Here is a 19712-nt window from a genome sequence, read left to right as displayed (position 1 = left end):
TTTCAAGCATCAAAAAGCAAAACCACCCTGGCTGGTGTGGCTCGGTGGGTTGGAGCATCATCCCATACACTGAAAGGTCGAGGGTTTGATTCCCAGTCAGGGCACAAGCCTAAGTTTAGGTTCGATTCCCTGTCCTGGTCCGCACATGTGCGTGAGACAACTGATCAATGTTTCTCTCTTTCTCTCTCTCTCCCCCTTCCCCTCTAAAAAACCAATGAAAATGTCCTTGTGTGAGGATTTAAAAAAAAAAAAGCAAGCAGAACCTAACCTAGAACTATTATTAACTGGTTTCTTTTAAAATTTATTTCCTACTGATTTGGATTTCATGAAGACTGTCCAGGAAATAATTACACAAAATAAAACAGTATCTTTGGAGTCATGTAAAATAAGTAAAGAAAAAAAAAGACTTAGTAATAGGGACTACTTGGGTCTGGCTAAAAGTCCTACTGGAGATTTCTTTTTTGGAAACTAAAATATATGTATCCCTCCACCTGGCTTAAGTTCTAACCTCTCCGACCTTCTCACAACTTTGTCCTGCTAATCACCCTGCTCTTTTCTACAATTTTAACGTCTCCCACTCGACCAGTATTTTTCTCTCAACATAAAAATAAGTTCATGTCTCTCCAGTTGAAGAACAAGAAAACGACAATAAAACCCAGTCCCTGTCCTGATATCTTCCTCAAGAAGTCCAGCATGTTCCCTTTATTCAGCTATTTTAACAAGTACTCCACATTATGGTCTGTTTTTCCCTAGTCCCTCACTCTTTAGCCTCTGCTACTTGACTTCCATTCTTATCATTCCATTAAAACTGCCTGTTCTAATATGTAGGAAACATGAGCCTGGCTGGTGTGGTTCAGTGGTTGAATGTCAACAATGAACCAGGAGGTCACAGTTTGATTCTCAATCAAGGCACATGCCTGGGTTGCGGGCTTGATCCCCAGTAGGGGGTGTGCAGGAGGCAGCCGATCAATGATTCTCATCATTGATGTTTCTATCTCTCTCTCCCTCTCACTTCCTTTTTGAAATCAATATATATATATATATATATATATTATTTTAAAAACAGAAACATGAGTGTGTATTGAGTGTGAATGTGAATATTAATATTAATATTAATATTCCAGATACAAAAAGAAAGTTGTGAGCTGAGTTCACTCATACAGTTGACAAATCTTTCTTTAATGTCAACCGTGTACCAGATGGTGTATTCTACATGCTTGGGTACACCCGTGAACAGAGACACACCTTCCACCTAAGAGACTGCATTCTAGCAGAGCAAGATTTTAAACAGTAAAAATAACAAGTAAAGATCAGATGATGTTTGAACATGATCAAAATGGTATGAAGAAAATAAAAAGCAAAGCAAGTTAGGGAAGTCTGGGAGTATGAATTGGGAGGAGGGGATGCAACAATGATTTTATTTTATTTTTTTATATAACTAGAGGCCCGGAGCACGAAATTCATGAACCCTCTCAGGATTTCTCCAATCTCCAATCCTGGACCCCTTGGGGGATGTCCGACTGCCGGTTTAGGCCCGATTGCCTGGTTGCCCCTAACTGCCCCCACCCCTGCTGGCCTGATCACCCCTCACTGGCTCTACATGCCAGCCTGATTGCCCTTAACTGCCCCACCCCGCCAGCCAGGTCACCCCTAACTGCCCCCCTGCTGCCGGCCAGGTCGCCCCCAACTGCCCCCTCCCTGCTGAACTGGTCGCTCCTAACTCCCCGCCCCCCAGCCTGGTCACCCCTTACTGCCCCCCCCCCCACTGGCCTGGTTGCCCCCAACTGCCCCCCCCCTCCCGTTGGACTGGTCACCCCACACAGCCTGCTGTTCAGTCGTTTGGTCGTCCCTCAGTAACCCCCCTGCCAGCCTGATCATAGGCAGCCATCTTTTGTGAGGGTGTGAGGGTTAATTTGCATATAGGATTTTTTTTTTTAAATCCTCATCTGAGGATATTTTTCCATTGATTTTTAGAGAGAGTGGAAGGGAGAGGGAACAACAGAAAGAAACATCGATTGGTTGCCTCCGCGGTACATGCCCTTGACCGGAATCGAACCCAGGACCCTTAGGTCCACAGGCAGACATTCTGTCCACTGAGCAACACCAGCTGGGCACAACAGCAATTCTAAATGGTGTGGTCAGGGTTGGCCTCATTGAGAGGTTGACATGAGATCTGTTTGGGGAGAATGTTACCACACTACACATGGAAGTGTTCCATGCTGGTCTTTTAAGTGTTTAAACACACAGACAGCATTTTAAAATCCTCGTAACCTACTCTAACCGCTGGGTGGAGGCCACTGTCAAAGAGAGCTTCGTTTTTGATGATGTTGCCGACCCCAGGCAGCACTCGCTGATCCATTAACACGTCACAGAGCATCCGTCCCTGCTGCTTGTGCACTTCCCTTTCGGCTCGTGAGAAATTAAATTTAGGTGAACACACATCCAATTCTTCCATCATTCTTATCCTCTGTTGGCTTTCCGCTGAGTCTCTGTAGGAAGGAATGAAAGACACATTCATCGTAAGTCTGGTTACAACTTCATAGTCTCATTTAAAATGAGCTTGGATAGAAATAACACTTCATGTTAATTGGTATATAAGTTATATAGCCAAGCAATGAAGACCCTAACAAACTATATTATTTGAAGGCTCTTTTAATATGAGGTATTGCCCGGCCTGCGTGGCTCAGTGGTTGAGCGCCAAACTATGAACCAGGAGGTCACGGTTCAATTCCCGGTGAGGGCACATGCTCGGGTTACGGACTCCATCCCCAGGAGGGGGCATGTAGGAGGCAGCCGATCAATGATTCTCTCTCATCATTAATGTTTCTATCTCTTGCTCCCTCTCCATTCCTCTCTGAAATCAATAAAAATATGTAAAAATAAAATAAAAATGAGGTTTTATCAATTATAAAACATTTTTTAAAAATTCATTTATTTCCACATGTGACCAGCTGTAAACCCAACCTTTAGAGCAGTGATTCCCAAAGTGGGCGCTACCGCCCCCTGGTGGGCGCTGCAGCGATCCAGGGGGGCGGTGATGGCCACAGGTGCATTTGTTTTAACTTTTTTGTATTACCTTTCTATTCTGAGTTCAATAAATAGTTTCATAATTTCAAACTTCAATGTTTCTAATTTACACCTTTCTTTACTATATTTTACGAAAAAGGTAGAAACATTAATACATATATCTTTCTGTTTAATTGCTATTAAAATTTTAAAAAATTTAATTTCCAGGGGGCGCTGAGTAATATTTTTTCTGGAAAGGGGGCGGTAGGCCAAATAAGTTTGGGAACCACTGCTTTAGAGTTTCGTAGCTGGAAGACTTTTATTTCATTCTTCACCTGAGTTCTACCGACGAGTCAAAGAAACAAATCAAATCCTTGCTGAGCTGTACTTCCAACACAGGAGAAATTCCATTTTTATTTTTATACTCAAGTGGATTAATCCTGACGTAGCCTTTCATTCCAAAATGGATCCTGAAACAAAATCAAACCCATTTGTGAGTGGCAGAAAGTATATCATCTGTCCAATGTGTGTTCCTTCTCTTCACTTTCTGGATTATAAGCAAACAAATGTTAGTCAGGACGGTACCCCCGAAAGGGCCAACGGCGGTAGCTGACATTTTCCGTTATGGCTTTGTACCTTCATAAAAACTACAAGATGTGACAATCTGGTTTTCCATCCACAAATCAAATACATTCTTAGAGAAAGAATAAGGCCCCGAAAATAAGCCCAAGAAAACCTAGCCGGTTCTACTTCTTGTGAGAGGAAACATTTTTTATTCACGGAGAGTCTAGCATCTCTCAGCGTTTGCTCAGATTCAAAAGCTGGGGATGAGATGAGGCTACATTTAAATTGCCTCCAGTTTGTTTTTATAAATTCTACAAAACCACCAACATTCAAAGTCCTTATTTCTAGCCACAGCGGCTTGGAAATGTTTACCCACTCCAAAAAGATATCTACAGTTTGAGACACGTTCCCCCCCCCCCCCCTGCTTCTTTTGGGATACACAATGAAACGATGTTCTGCAAAATCTTAAGCATTAAAAAAAAAAAAAGACAGGTCAAAATGATACCGTTATCAATTCTCCTACCTTTACATGTATTGGGAAGAGGGGATTTATAAATATTTACGGTTAACTTGAAAGCCACAATGTGGTGATAAAAAATTCATAACCTTTCAGTTTTTATAGGATTGATTAGCATGTCCCGTAAAAAAAAAAAAAAAAAGGCAAGTGGCTTTGTGAGACCTCTGCTGATGAAGATCAAAAACCATTCTCAAGATGAAATACGGTGTTCTGCCTTTCACATCCTTCTCCTTATAGCTCCGCTGAGTTAATAAATATAGCTCTTTTGGCAGCAAATGTTACCGCTCTGTGCTTCTAATTCCAAAGCTCTGTGTTATAGTCTGGTCCAAGGTTAACCAGGCTAACTTTAAGAATGCGGGCTTTAAACTCTGTGTGCCCTACGATCAATCATAAGTGCATTTTACATGCCCATCGCTCCTGACAGGAAAAATGGGCGGCTGTAAGTACTCCATGATTTAGTTTATGGAGGCTCGACCCAGCCGAAAGGTGTGCACCGCCGTGCCCAAGAGCCGTCGCGCCTGAAATCTGCTCGGCGGCGTGGCTCGTAAAGTGGATTCTAAATCACTTTCTATAATGAAGCTGCAGCCACATAAAAAAACCTCAAGGGTTAAGATGCCATTCAAATGCTGGAGTCGCCCCAACAAGAACCCTGAATCCAATGAGTGTGTCTTTTTTTGGTCTTCTAAATAAATCTATTCAATTTAGGGGGAACTATGCCTGGAATAACTATGTTTTATCTTTTTTTATTAAATAGTTAAATGTTGTGATAACTGAGCCCCGATAAACCAACAGATTTTGTGTTTATTGTTCATACCTTTTAACGTAAACTGAGAAAAGTCTGTACCATGAAAACGTCCCAGGTGCAGTAAACACCTAAATGTGGTAACAATGGCCACACTGACTGATCTTTCATGGGCCAGGACACAGGCTCATATTACATTTACATTCAAGAGTTAGATTTGCTTTTTAAGATTCCTCACTGTGCCCTAGCTGCTTTGGTTCAGTGGACAGAGCATCAAACTGCAGACTGAAGGGTCCCAGGGTTCGATTCTGGCTAAGGGCACATGTCGGGGTTGCAGGCTCGATCCCCAGTGTGGAGTGTACAGGAGGCAGCTGATCAATGATTCTCTCTCATCACTGATGTTTCTCCCTCCCTTTCCCTTCCACTCTGAAATCAATCAATATATATATATATATATATATATATATAGCCTGATGCACAAAACTCGTGCAAGGGGCTTGGCCCTTGCAGCCCTGGCTTTGTCCAGAAGGTTGTCTGGAAGGTCGTCCGGAAAGTCATTTGGCTGTCTGGTCTAATTAGCATATTACACTTTTATTACACATATATATATATATATATATATATATAAAAATAAAGTTCTCATCGTAATATCCTAGTTTAGGAAAATTGTATTGGAACCTTATTCCTACCTATTGATGCTCTCAAGCACCCTCCACCCCCAGCCCAGCTGGCTACCTGAGCTCACTCACTGTGCACGTGACGCCTGGCAACAGGGGCACTGGGCCCGGCCTGGAGTGGCCTCTGTCCCCTCTGCAGACACAGCTGGCTCAGGAAGGGACACCTGTGTCCACTGGTCCTGTCGATACCCGAGCCGGGGCCCTCGGAGCGCTCCTGATGAACTGATGGATTTGGGGCACAGAGATCCGCTACTTTTTAGTTTTGAGAGATCTGCCCTGTGGATGGAAATTTTCCCATCGTGGACAGACGGGGCCGCGGGAGGCCTGGCTGCAGAGAGGAACCCGCGGCAGGTGTCGGGAGGACCAGCCACGAGCTGCGGAGTCTTCTAGGCATTTAGCCTCTGCTCCCAGTTCTCCCTGAAGCCGGGCTCATCCTCTTCAGGGGTCACACGATACCCCAGACTCTTATTACAATACGCAACTACTGCACTTGGCTGAGTTGGGCATCTGTCACTTGCAACCGAGGTTCTAATATAAGAATGATGTCCAAATGACGTTCCCTCTAGTTAGAAACAACTTCCTAAAACAGACCAATAAGTAAGACCTGGTCCTATTTGAAATGTGAGCCGCATGCTTCCCGGGACCTCTCTCTGCATACCCTGGAGCGGCACGGAGGACCCACACAAGGACACTGCCACAGGCCCATGCGGATGACCACTGCGCACTGCTACTAAGGCAGCTGCTCATGAAAACTACCAAGAGGACACACCTGTTCTACGTATAATTAAGAGTATAAAATAGTTGAATATACTGATTGCAGTTTATGCTAACAATTTTAAAAAAAGAGGTTATAAAGTGATATGGTCTTTTAGGGGAGGGTTGGGGGGGTAAGAGATCAACCGAAGGACTTGTATGCATGCATATAAGCACAACCAATAGATGCAAGACACTAGCGGGAGGGGGGGAGCGGTTAGGGCAAGTGCCAGGTGGTAGGGGAGGTGGGGGGGAGGTCATTGGGAGGATAAAAAAGGAGACATATGTACTACTATTTGTAATACCTTAAACAATAAAATAAAATTTTTAAAAAATATATGGTCTTGCCCAGCCAGTGTGGCTCAGTTGGTTGGCGCTTCATTTTGTGCAGGGAACAGTTGGGGGTTTGATTCCCAGTCGGGGCACATACCCAAGTTGTGGGTTTGATCCCTGGCCAGGGTGCGTGCGGGAGGTAACTGGTCAATGTTTCACTCTCACATTGATGTTTCTCTCTCTCTCTCTCTCTCTCTCTCTCTCTCTCTCCCTCCCTCCCTCCCTCCCTCTCCTTTCTCCTTTCTCTAAATTCAATAAAAAAAATTTAAAAAGGTAAAAAGATATGGCCTTAACCATGTTAAAAAGGAAAAAGGTAGGTCTGCATCTATTTAGGATAGAGATGCCAACGAGGAGAAAAAAAGTCACATTTATTTGAAATTGAGGTGTGATTGACATATAACATCCTATTAGTCTCAGTTGTATGTCATAATGATTCTATATTTGTATCCATGGCAAAATAATCACCATAATAAGTCTAGCTAACACCCCTTAACTTACAGTTACCCAAAAAATGTTTTTTTTCTTGAGATGAGAACTTTTATGATCCACTCACTTAGCAACTTTCAAAAGCGCCCTGCAGCACTACTAACTGCCATGGCCACCAGGCTGTGCACTTCATCGCCGTGGCTTTACTTCATAACTGGAAGTCGGTGCCTTTTGGTAACAGTCGGCTTCCTTAATTGCAAGTGACGAGGACCCAACTCAAAGCAATTAAGGCATCGGGGACTCACAGGCGCTCAGGAAGGGCTGAAGTCGCCCCTGCGGGGAGCAGGGGTGTAGCCGGACCTCAGGCACAGGTGGAGTGAGACTCCCTCTGCTTCCTGTGGGCTGGTTTTGTTCTCCAGCACCGTGCCCTGTTTTTCCTGACAAGCCCAGCGACATGGCCACCTCCCTGTTCATGTCACATCCCCGGCTTCTTGCCTCACAGGGAGCACGACCCTGCTCAGCCCCGATCAGAACGTCTTGGGAAAAACTTAGACTGGCCCAGCAGACGGTGTCTGAGAGAAACGGTTAGTGAGGTTACGTTCAATGCAGCTTGAACGCTGGTTACTCTGGCCAGACGACCAGTGTCCAGGTCAAATAATGTCCCCGAGGGACAAGTGGGCGTGCTGGGCAGACGACAGTGGGCGTTTACGAATGTAGAGTGCAGGATTCAGTTACAATCTTTATCACACTTCTCTTTTGTCTGACATGTTACAGATTACAAAAACAGATTACAAACACTATGTCTAGATGGTCACTTTTGTAAGCAGCATCTGAGGAGTTCCATAAGAACTTTTTAGCGCGCTGAAGAGAGCTGCCACTTGAGCTCTTGCCTGTCTGTCTAGAGGACCATATCACTTAGACGGCGATAAATTACAAAATCGATCATGTAGAAAGCTTCTCTGTGATGGCAAGGCCTCTCAAATATTCAGATATAGTTTCTGCGTGGCTGTGATCATTGCGAACCATCAGTCATACCCATCACAACCTGGAAATAGCAAAGTGTGCTGGAAACAGAGTCATTAAAAAAATATATCCTTTAAATGTGGGTACAAGATGTAACAGCTGTGTTCATGTTGATTGCCAGCGGCAGCTGGTAGGGTGGGCGTGTCTGGGTGGGCGGAGTGACAGATGTACTGTACGCGCACCCCACACGGGCAGTGTGTGCACGCACGGTTCACAGGGATTACACCTGGCAGCGGGACAGTGGATGTGTAAATGTGTTGGTTCTTTAGTTCTCAGTTTGCTCTCATGAGCATTTGTTACACGCACAACAAAACCCTGAAAACGGCTTTGGTCTGTTATAGATGAAGAGCGCCTGGGAGTGTTCAGAGGTGTGGGTATTAGCCACACATACCACAACGGCACAGCTAAAGCAAGTGTGTATGAAATAATTCGCAGGATTCTGCAGGGCTGTTACAAGCACCTGAGCGCTACGGTACATTTCTCAGCAAGAGAAATACTCCCTCTCTGATCTGTATCTTCCTGAAGCGCATACGTTACACTGCACTGTCCCTCACAGAGGGCATTGCCTCTAATCTAGATTCACAACAAACGAATCCCAGGAAGATGTGGGGCCTGCCCTGTCCGATGCCCGCAAATCCACGGGCAATTTTAATTGTGCAAAGCTGCGCCGCCTTCAGGGGAACCTGTGCGCTGGCATTACGCACGCTTCCGGCCGTGAGCTCTCGGAACGGCAGGCCGCCGGTGGGTGGAAAACAGAAGTCCAAAGGGAGGCCCGCATGTCTGTCTCCCGCTCCCGCCTGCAGCCTCATGCAACTAGCACATTTCCGTCACAGAGCCACCAGTTCTCCCAAGCGTGGGCCGGGCGTGCATTTCTTTAACTTCCACTGTGAACGGGGCTGCCGTTGATATTAGGAGGCTCAGTTCATATTCCAACACCTGATCTGCCGTTGACCTTGAATTGATCAAATACAGTGGGGCCTTGACTTATGAGTTTAATTTGTTCCGAGACCGAGCTCGTTAAGGAGCTCGTTAACTCAAATTACTCTATCAACTCAATGCAAAAAATCGCCGAGAGACAGCTGATATCTCAAAAAACTCGTTAGTCGGGACACTGGTAAGTCAAGGCCCCACTGTAGTCGTTGAGGCTGCAGGGAATGAAGGCAGCCGCCGCCACACTCCTCCCCACGGATCCCGAGACTGGCCCTCTCCAGGGATGGCACCCGTGGGCCCAGTGTGAAGAGGCGATTGCCCTTGTCCGCTGGCTGATGGCCCTGCACTAGAAAAGACTCCCCCTTATCAGCCCGGTGGGGAGCCCTTGATCCGACTTGCCTCTCGCCCGCCAGAAATAAACCTGCGCCTTACACCAGGGAATCATAACATGTCAATGCTCTCAGCCGATCTCACAGGGACTCCGTTGTGTCCTACTCGCTCACAGCAGGGAGTGTTCCATCACCCAGCCCGGGACGATAAGGCAGCCCACAGCAGGGAGCTCTGCAGAACCCGGCGCCTGAGCTGATCTTATCAACTCCAGGTGGGAGGTGACCATGTTGTCCAGGGACAGCAGCTGCTGACCGTGGCGAACACGTCCCAGGACGAGCAGTGACATAAACACGTTAGTCCTCCAAGCATGCGGGAGGCCAGGTGCAGGAGTATCAATGCTACACTCTCCGACTATCTCATCACAGTCACGCATCGCCACTTCGCGCCCATTATGGACCTGCAGTGGGAAGCCCGGGAGACAGTCAGTGGCCTTTTCTTTTAAGATAAAAACTGCTCAATACCTTAAAGAAACGGGAAAAACATTCAAGGAAGCAGTGCCCATCATTAAGGTCTGCAATGGCACAGGCTGTGTTTGCTAGACCTGGATTAGACAGGCAGGTTCACCCAGGGGCCTTTTTTCTTTTTCTGCAGAAGTGAAGAGGCAATTACCTACATTTCAACCTTTTTATTATTAAGGCAACCGAGGCAGCAGATTGCGTGGCCTGAGTCAGCTAAACAGCAGTGAATTTCCACGGCCCCCGGGGAACAGTGGGGAGCCTCTTACCTCCGGGGACAGTTTCTGAATTCTACAAGTAAGTTTCCAGCTCTGTCCCAGGCTTCCGAGAAAGAAAGCAGGGGGGGTGGGGAATATAAAAATCTAGAGAACCATTGAAACCAAGCGAGGAGCTGTCATAAACATCAAGAGGCTGAGGTCGCTAATGCAACAAACACTTGGTGAACAGAGAGGGGGCGGGAGCTGCGTAGGGAGCTCGGATAAGAACACGCCGGGCTGTGCTGCTCTGGTATCGCTTGGGAAGTCCTTGGAGCCCCTCGGTTTTTAAGAAAAGAAATAAACAGCCCAGCCCTCCGAGTAGCGATGACATCACACTTTCCTCTGCTGCTGCGCACTGCTTTCCATGATGGACCCCCAGCCTCCTCCATTAGAGCCCCCTTAAAAGTGGAGCACTTTCTACATGAGTCAACGTGACACCCGCACACTGCGCGGAAAGCCTCTCCCCAGCTTGAAACAGAGGTTGATGTGCTGCAAGGCTTTATCTTACCGTAAAGCTTTCGGCCCAAAGTACAGGAAGAGCTCCTTCCCTAAGGTCTCCACGCCGCTGTACACGTGTCCATGCAACAGCCTCAGGGAAAGCCCGCTGGAGCCGCTATCATTGTTCTGTGTGGCAGCCTAGAAGAAAACACACACACACACACACACACACACACACAGTGTAAACAAAATTATCATTTCATTTTTAAATGTGCTTTTGTTGCTTCCTGCCCAGGTGTGTGCCAATGAGAAAAATTATCTCAAACAAGCCCATGTAATCAGCTGTTTACATACATTTTGTTAGGCAGTCATTTAAAAAAAGAGAGGCCAGAAGACTGAGGTGGAAAAAACAAAGAAGTAATTGGCGCACAATCACAATGAGTTTCTTCCAGGACCACGAAGTTCTGTGGATGTGAGAAGGAAACACAGAAAAATGATGCGAATGTCTTAAAACCAGCGAGGACACAGCCTTCCATTGCCAGAAGCACAGCCAGGGTTCCCGAAAGAGCATTCAGAACACAACGGCTACAAATGGTGGGGAGAGTATGAGAAGGATATTCTGAGCTTCGATGATGAACTCGGAAGCCAGCATGCAAGAGGAGGAGGAGGTCCCCGACCCAGTGAGAGTGGGAGGGGACGCCAGGGCGAGCAGCACCCCGAAGCCGCCCTCTCAGAGGCATTTACGGGGCCCACGGCACGGGAGCTCCGGCTTTCACATCTGGTGGGTGTGGGGAACCAGAGAGCAAAGCCGGGCCCCCAGAGGAGAGGACTCTGACCCGAGGCCTGCTCCTCTCTCCCTCCTCAACAATGTCAACCATAAAGGAAAAGGACGCCCACCACCCTGCCCCATCCCATGCAAAACAACCTGCACAAGGGGTGAAGGAATAATAGGTATTAAAAAAAAAAAAAAGATTGAGAAATGCCAGGAATTGAATTTTGTCCCTTCAAATCTTGAAACCCCCTTGTGCCTGTGTTTGAAACAGGGCCTCACAGATGCAATTAAGGTCTGATGAGACCACAGGGTGGGGCCCCGATCCAATGGAGTTAGTGTCCTTCTAAGAAGAGAGACCAGAGAGCTGGCTCTCCTCCTGTAGGCTCAGAGGAAAGGCCCTGTGAGAAGAGAGCAGGTTTCTGGCCGCCAGGAGGAGAGCTCTCACCAGAAACCAAACAGGCCGGACCTTGATCTTGGAATCTTCTAGATTCCAGAACTGAGAGAAGATGAACTTGTGTTTAAGCCTCCCAGTCTATGGTACTTTGTTATGGGTGCCCACAACAGACTAAGACAAGAACAGGCATGACTGTTCCACTCATCCCTTCACATTGCAAGGGCTATGTCAATGCCAGAACTCCCCGACTGCCTGAAGTTCAGAAGGTCAGGTTAACGGGGTTAGTCCCCTCCGTCCCATAAGAACTGGGGGGTCCATCACAGGTGCATGGTGACCCATGCACAGTGCACAGGGGAGCCTTCCCGTTCTGAACAAACCACTAAGAGGACCGGTGGGGGATTCTAGCACCAGGACTGCAGACACACAGGCCACCCCGCCCTCGAAGACCTGCCTCTGGTTTCTCTATCTCCCCTGGGTGAACCGGGGGCCTGTCAGCAATGACCGAGCACTGGCCCGTCACGATGGAGGCCCCAACGAGGAAAAACGTGCTTTGACACTTGCCTTGTGTTTATAAAGAAATCTGTGAAGGCCCTGAACTGAGAAGCACGGAGAGTCCCCATAGGTTTCTCCCTAACAAAAGCCTTCCCCCGCCACTGACACACACCTCAAGCCAAGTGCTGATGAGGAGAGTGGGTGTCGATGTAGGTTTCCATGACAACCAACCAGTAGGCAGAAAGTTGTTATCAACTAGCCAGGACACTTTAAGAGGGTGCTATAGAGAGCAGATGAAGATCTGTGATGAGTAAACTTGGCCTCCATGTGGGTGAGGTTTTACCTTTTTAGGATCTCGAATATACGGTATAAGATGTTTTAACATTTTAAACCTTCACTTCTGAACTAATGGCTCACAGTCTTGCCTCCCCACTGCTCCATCAGCAGCCTCTTCTCCCCTCCCAGCATCCTTTATGAGCGACTGTTTACCCACGTGCTCTGATCCTCTGGCTCCTGCTGGGTTCCCAGCGGAGGAGGCCGGTGGGCATCCCAACCCGTCTCCTCCAAGCCGCCCAGACACCAAAGTCACTGTCCCTGCTTCTTGGTAGGGAGGATGTTTGCTGCTACGGTCATTCCAGTGCTTTAATCGCCCCTAACTCTTTAAGTTTCCCAAGTTAAATCTAAAACTCAACACCCACCCAAGCTGTTGAAAAAGGCCATTCTGTGCAGCCTGTCACTCCCGCCACCCTCCTCGAACCTGGGCTTCCCTTTCTGGGAGGTAAAGAGCCCTCCCAGAGGGTACTGGGTCTATGGTCTGTGAGGGGACATCTTTCCCGGGTCCGGGCTTGATGTCGATTCCTAAGTCCTGTTTAAGCAGCTATACATCAATGGTCCCCAGAAATGCCCCCTCCCCACACCCCCGTTTCTGTATTTCAGACCCAGGGGAGGGTCCTTGCACTGCAGCACCAAGTGGGGTATGTGCGTGTCCACCGTGGATCAGAGCCACCGGGGACGGTGCGTAGTGGGGCTGCATCTTGTGCACTCCCGCTCCTTCTGCTGTGAACAGGAGAACCTGGTGTCTTTCCCCAGCAACCTGGCATCGGGCTTTTTCCAGGACACTTCCCTGCCTTTACCCGTGATGTGATGTGAGATGACAGGGTATGAGTACACAGCACTCATGCGAAGTCTATTTTCTTTGGCAGCCTGACCCCTGGTGAGCCCTGAGACGCAGTATCTGATTGGCCACCTGAAAACTTCTCGGCCAGTTGCCAGGGGCTGTTCCTCACTGCCCAGCTCTAAACCCCACTGCCCACTCCACACATTCCAATGTGGGAGCCACGGGACTGAGTTGATCTCACTCCGCTACTTCTGTTCCCTTCCCAGACCACTCTCCCTCCATGAATCCTGACTTCGGTGTTTTATAACGGCCCCTGGCAGAGCGGCAGACGCGGTCACCTTGAGGCAGAAGGCGCTGCCACACCTCGCAAAGCAGTGAGGGAGTCCCCGCTGTCTCCTGGGAAGGCAGTTCCCGTGGCTCCATGAACGGTGTGACAAGAACTTACCCCGCGTAGTTTAAGCCTCTCCCCACCTACCACCGTCACCGGGCTGTGTCTGCCACTGGGCACTCTGACAATGGTGCCGCGTGCCCTCTGGAGAGACACCTCTGCTCATTAAAGATGCTCCCTCCACGGCTGCCTCGTTGCACTCGCGCACTGAAGAGAAGTTCATCTCCGTCCACTGTGTCTGAGGCCTTGTCCTTGATGTTGGGGGTGTATCAATGAACACACACACACACACACACACACACACACAATGAAAAGCCTCCTGCCTTCAGAACGTTTGTATTCTACTGGGAGGAGATATTTAACAATAAACAGGATAACAATATATGGGAACATTCTGAAAAGAAATTGAGATGAGAAAGAGCTCAGGATTAGGGCGTAGCGGGCTGCAATTTTAATCGGGGCGTCCTCGTGGGGAAAACAATATTTGAGGACGTCTTAGAGGAGGCATGAGTGAGCCACATCTAGGCAAGAGGAATGGCAATTGATACACATGCCCTGCGGGGGGCGGAGTGCCCTGTGTCCTGAGGGAACAGACACAGAGCAGAGGGAAGACGGGACCCACGGGAAGTCTGACATCATAAGAATCGGATCATGTGCCCACCAGGTCCACGCTAAAGGCCTGGCTCTTCCCCTGACAGAAACGAGGGGAGAACAGATAGGATCTCCATCACTCTTGTAAGTGCTCTCCTCACTGCTGGGCAGAATTCCCGCTGAAGGATCCGGGGTAGGAGCAGGAAAAGAACCATCCAGACCAGAGCTGGAGAAGATGCGGATCATTTAAAGCCACCCTGTTACCAAAACACCCAAGTCTAACCCCGCAGTCAGACACCGTTGGATGTTGTTGGAACTGGCTAAGCAAAATATTTAAGGGTACAATTCGTCTCAAAATTTTTGTGTGCCACTCCTTCTTAAATCGATAGAGGACATACATTTCAGAAGAGAACAATGAGAAATAGTATAATGAAAACCTCTACTTTTTTTTATTTTTGCCTAAATAGTTAAATGCTCTGGCTCCTAACAATGTTTAAGAAATTCAAACCCAGCTTATCTTGACTTCTGCCCTGGATGGTCCCCGGAGGCGGTAGGGGGGAGGAGAGGGTCGGGTTTCTAGGTGCTAAAATCCTAGGCCCTGCCTCAGGATTGCACAGAAGCTACAGTGAGCACCTTGGTTCCATATTTGGCCAGCACAGCCGAAACATCCTCTCTAACCAATGCTGAGGGGTGGGTTACAAACAAATCCAGGATTACTCCCTCAGGCGGCAAAGCAGTCCTGGAGCAAACATCTCTATACTCTCCAACTTACTGCCAACTGCCAGCAATCTCAGAAGGCGGAGTGGATCTACCCACGGGAGACTTGGCTACCTACAAAGAGGAAGTCTCAGGGGCCGGCCCTGCAAAACTTCACGGTTCCTGGACCGCGTGTGAACAAGAGAGAGAGCAGAGCGTGCCCCTGTGAATGAATTCTGTGCTGCGTAGCCGGAGGAATCCCAGAGCACAAAGGGCAGTGGACTTAACATGCATGAGACCACTGACTCTCTCCGCACGGCTGTCAGGGAAAAACGACACGTGTTGTCCTGGCTGACAGAGCCTCAAAGGGAACCGCAGACCAAACCCTTCACGGAGTAGTGTACGTCTCACTTCTCTTTCTCGTGTTTTGTCCTGGTCTCCAAATTAAAAAGAACACGCAACACGCCATCCCAACGAGAAATGCTGAGGCAGCCATGGAATTAGAGGCTCCACAGACACTGAAAAGAGATGCCATGGCCTGAGAAAGCTGACTGTGACCTTCAGCACGGAGGTGGGCAGAAGGGGAAGTGGAGGGACCGTCCAGGTAGAGAAATGGCCTGGAAACCCGCAGACCCGACATGATCGGGGGCCAGTGTGGCAGCAAGGGCTCCAGGGGCGGGTGCTGCGTGACCTTGCCTGGGACGAGTTTTAATACTTGATGAGGAATTAAGATGAAATATTAGCACGACCCCTTCCTCGCTCACACGCAGAGTCTGTAATTCTCCTGCTACTAGCCGTCCTCCCTGGGGAGCAGAGTGAGTGTGAGGCTTTCTACCTGGCATCGGGTCGGCCACAAGCACGGAGCTCACCACCCCGAGTGATGCTGTGACGTGGTTCTCCCTCCTTTGTCTATAAGCTCCTTGGGGACAGCAGGGATGCTGGATGGAAATCCCTGAGCGCCGGCCCCACTCAATGCCTGGAGGGCAGTGAACATTTTGGGGGTTAATCTGCTCCCTCCTCCTTTTCCTCCTAAATCTGAGTGTGGCTTTAAAACCCAGGCCCGCTGTCTCCCCACCCACCACCCCCATCTTGCTTTACCAGCCCAAGATTTCTTGGCAAAAACTTCCACTCTGCCATCTGCTTAACCTACTTTGAAAATTATTAACACCCCAGACTCCTGTTTTCTAATTATCTGCAATGGAGTGCGGTTTAAGTATAAGAGGACCAAATGCTCATGACTATCAAAAGCTAGATTAAAAACAAAATATTACATTTACCAGAATCTCCCACAAAGTAAAAAGAGCTCTATGGGAAGGTTTCAAGAGGGATTCAGGAAGGGACTGATGTGTTTTCAGCAACCAGTCCTCGCATGCCCTGGTTTTAATGAGACGTTTCCTTAGCAATTAAAGGACTGCTTTAAAAACATGGATTCCAATACTTCTCTTTAGTTTTGAGGAAAATGATACGTAAAAATCCTTTTATTCAGCTGTCTATCACACTGACACCTGACCCAAGTCATAGGATTCCCCGTACACCAGCGTTTCTAAAGTCATCAGCTCTGGACAGTATACTTGGGACAAAAAAATAGTTTTCAATGGGTGATTGGCTATGTCCAGCACCTGCATACGTATATGTTTTAACTGCTTTTTTAAACTCCATCTTAGGGGGGAAATTCTGGTATACCAGTGACAGCTTGTCCCACTGATGTTGAGAGCTATCTCGGGGGAACCAGGCAGAGCTTTTGCATGAAACCTAAGATTTACAAGGTATTTACCGGTCCTACTGTAGAATCCCCTTTGTATGAGCTCCAGCTGCCCAAATCCAAGAAATGATTTCCCACAAGCCTACTGTCTTTGCTATAACCATACACAACAGCCCGCTATATACCTGACTTTCCCATGGTGACCCTTATAATCGGTCACTATATTATTTGAACATTTCACCCTCCCCGCCCCCGCTCCCCTGGAATAGAGCCGGAAATCTCCTCTGCCACCACTGTAAGAATGATTGAGAAGGATTCACCTTCCCATGGTCAAGTGGCTTAATAAGAGGAAACCGTCAGAACCACATGGATCTTGGGAGACAGCACACGCCTTGCGGGGCTGATAACCATGCATCCTGCTTGGCCGCGGGGAAAGGAAGAGGAACTCCTCAGAGCAGATGAAGGCTTTTCCACAGAGAAACGTTTCAGTTCTAGTGCAGTGACGCCCTCTCCCAGAGGAAGACAAGTATCCCATGTTTACTCTCACAGTTTCTTCTCCTGGTTTTCCCACCTTTTCAAAAATTTCCTAATGCAACACTTTTCTTATTCAGAGGTCACTTCGATGCCAATTTAAACCATCAGAGTGCCCAAGCCCCCAAACAGAGGTCTCGGTCCATTCATCAAAACACAGCCTGCAATTTTCTAAGTGCGGAACCTTCAAGCACTTCACCCGGAGGCGAAATGCTTTGCACATAATTTGAGGGCACAAGTGATTACAAAAAAGACAAAGGGTTCTGGGAGAAAAAGTAACAATGACCAGGATTTGTCCTTTCCTAGGCACTAAACTATGAGTTTTAGATTTTTCTCTAACCTAACCCTGAGCAAATAAGCACCTACAGATCAGGAAGTAAGGAAGGGGTTGAACCAAGAGAATCGGATGTTCTTTTCTGGACATCACAGTGAATGTGATGATTAAAGCTACAATGGCCGTGGACATCACCTCCCTCCTCTCCTCACCTGTAAGCCTTAGCTGTTGTTGGCTACCTCTGGTTCTGGGATTCTATCTAATGCTGGTAACAAGGACCCTGAGACATTGAGGGAAAACCATTCTCAGTAACGATTTAAGAAGGTGAGGAGGTACATAATACATATCCCGCAAAGGGAAGAGCTGGGTTTGTTCCCCTGGTTCCTTCAATATTCAACATTTTGTTGAATGGGTAAATTTTTATAAGAATATTTTAACATTCTAAGAGACTATCCAAGATCCATCTATGGGACACCCTGAGAAGATTTTAAGAAGCACTGTAATAAGAGACAAGATGCAGACTAAGTACTGACACATAAAGTCAAAATAAATAAAATACAAAGGCAATTGGAAGGAGGAGGGAAACATGATTTTTCCAAGTTTGAAAACTGTACTTTCTCAGTCTTAGGATCTCATTTGTTTCAAGTTGAAAGCATATGCTAATTTCACAGCAAGCGACTTCTTGCAGGACCAAAGGTTACCAGGAAGCTTCGCAGGAGAACTGAAAGCCAGCAGGATATTGCATGAAACACAAGGGTCTGCACATCCAGGGGGCTTTCAAAGCTGGACAGCTTCATCAGACTCTTCAGTAAGTTCTAAACTCACCCCATGAACATCTCACCAACCGCAGCAAAGGCCCGAGTGGCAAGACACTGTGCTACAAATTATTTTAAAGAGAAAGAAATTCACTTAAGGGAACCAAAACTGGGTCTCCCTGCCCCTTCATCAGATGACAATACTGCGTGGGAAGGTTTGTGCTAAATTTTGCGTGTGCTGTTTAAGAATTATAAATTAGTTCTGATACACTTAACAGCTGCTGCATGTTGGGCCAGCCAGGAGCTAGAATTGCATGCTGAAAGCTTGCCTTAAAAATGTAATGAAAGCCCTAACCGGTTCGGCTCAGTGGATCGAGCATCGGCCTGCTGACTCAACGGTCCTAGGTTTGATTCCAGTCCAGGGCATGTACCTTGATTGCGGGCACATCCACAGTAGGAGGTGTGCAGGAGGCAGCTGATCAATGTTTCTCTCTCATCGATGTTTCTAACTCTCTATCCCTCTCCCTTCCTCTTTCATTATATTTTTAAAAAATATAATGAAAAAAATAAAAAGTCACAGGTTGCAGAGACCTAACAATGTTCATGGCGGAAAACGCAGCTGTAGCTGTAAGGGAGCCTTCCCTTGCTGGGCTGTGCAGTTCAGCCAGGGGACCTGCAGTAACTCCTGCTGGGCACCCCAGGCCGCCTGAGCACTCAGAAGCTCCCCACTGCGCAGGCGCCCAGCGCGGGCTTCCCCCTCGCCCCCGCCCAGGAAGTCAAGATAAACTTTGGGAAACGGGGCCCGGGGAGCCAGGACCAGAGGGGAGAGCGGACACTTTGGACACTGCGCACCTTACAGGGTCTTTATCCCAAGTTCCCCCGCGACCCCAGAGCAAGTTACAGGAGCGGCTCACCTGGGGGCGCACCGCGGCCGCCGAGGCAGCGTGGGGCGAGCCAGGGCCCCTCGGGCTCTGCGGGGCGCTCCCCCGCACGGCCGTCACCGCCTGGCCCGGGCGCACCCGCGCCCGAATTTTCTCTCCGTTCAGAGCACAGCCTGGTCCTTCCACCATCTCCGGAGCCGGCCCTGCGGCCCTAGTGTCAGGGCTCGGAGAGGACAACTGCCGCGCAACCTAAGCTCTGCGCCAACTCTGCTCAAGGTTCAAATCTCCCGCGCCCGCGCGCCTCCCCGCCCCGCCCCGCCGCAGGCCCCGCCCCGTCCAATCACAGGCCCCGTCCAAACTCAGGCCCCGCCCCGTCCAAACGCAGACCCCGCCCCGCCCCAGAACCGCCCAGCTGCGCCCAGGCCCCGCCCCGCCATTTCAAGGCCCCGCCCCGGAACCGCTCACCTAGTCAACTTCTTGGCCAGACCCCGCCCACCCCTTCTCAGGCCCCGCCCAGCCGCGCCCTGCAGCGCAAGCGCAGTGAGTCGCCCCTCGGGCTCTGGCTGTGGGATTGGGATAGAAGGAATGCTGAGTCTGGTGAGTGCAGC

General features: G+C 48.5%; 1 protein-coding gene across 3 annotated transcripts in view; it reads right to left on the bottom strand.

The window, feature by feature from the left end:
* Positions 1-19341, bottom strand: part of NEIL3 (nei like DNA glycosylase 3) — a 34755-nt gene extending 15414 nt beyond the window's left edge. For all 3 annotated transcript variants that reach the window (XR_011470603.1, XM_070407359.1, XM_070407360.1), the window contains exons 1-4: positions 19138-19341; positions 10582-10709; positions 3342-3476; positions 2276-2489 (exon numbers count right to left, since the gene is read on the bottom strand). Coding sequence is in view for 2 of the 3 variants with exons in the window: in XM_070407359.1 (XP_070263460.1) it covers positions 2276-2489; positions 3342-3476; positions 10582-10709; positions 19138-19293 (633 nt within the window). In the remaining variant the exon portion in view is untranslated. The remainder of the gene's footprint in view (positions 1-2275; positions 2490-3341; positions 3477-10581; positions 10710-19137) is intronic.
* Positions 19342-19712: the final 371 nt, after the last annotated feature.

This window comes from Myotis yumanensis, unplaced genomic scaffold (assembly GCF_028538775.1).
Source record: "Myotis yumanensis isolate MYYU_CA2020_CCGP unplaced genomic scaffold, mMyoYum1.0.hap1 SCAF_3, whole genome shotgun sequence".
Taxonomy (NCBI): Eukaryota; Metazoa; Chordata; class Mammalia; order Chiroptera; family Vespertilionidae; genus Myotis; species Myotis yumanensis.
The sequence above is the reverse complement of the archived record's forward strand: the minus strand, read 5'-3'. Positions and strand labels throughout refer to the sequence as shown.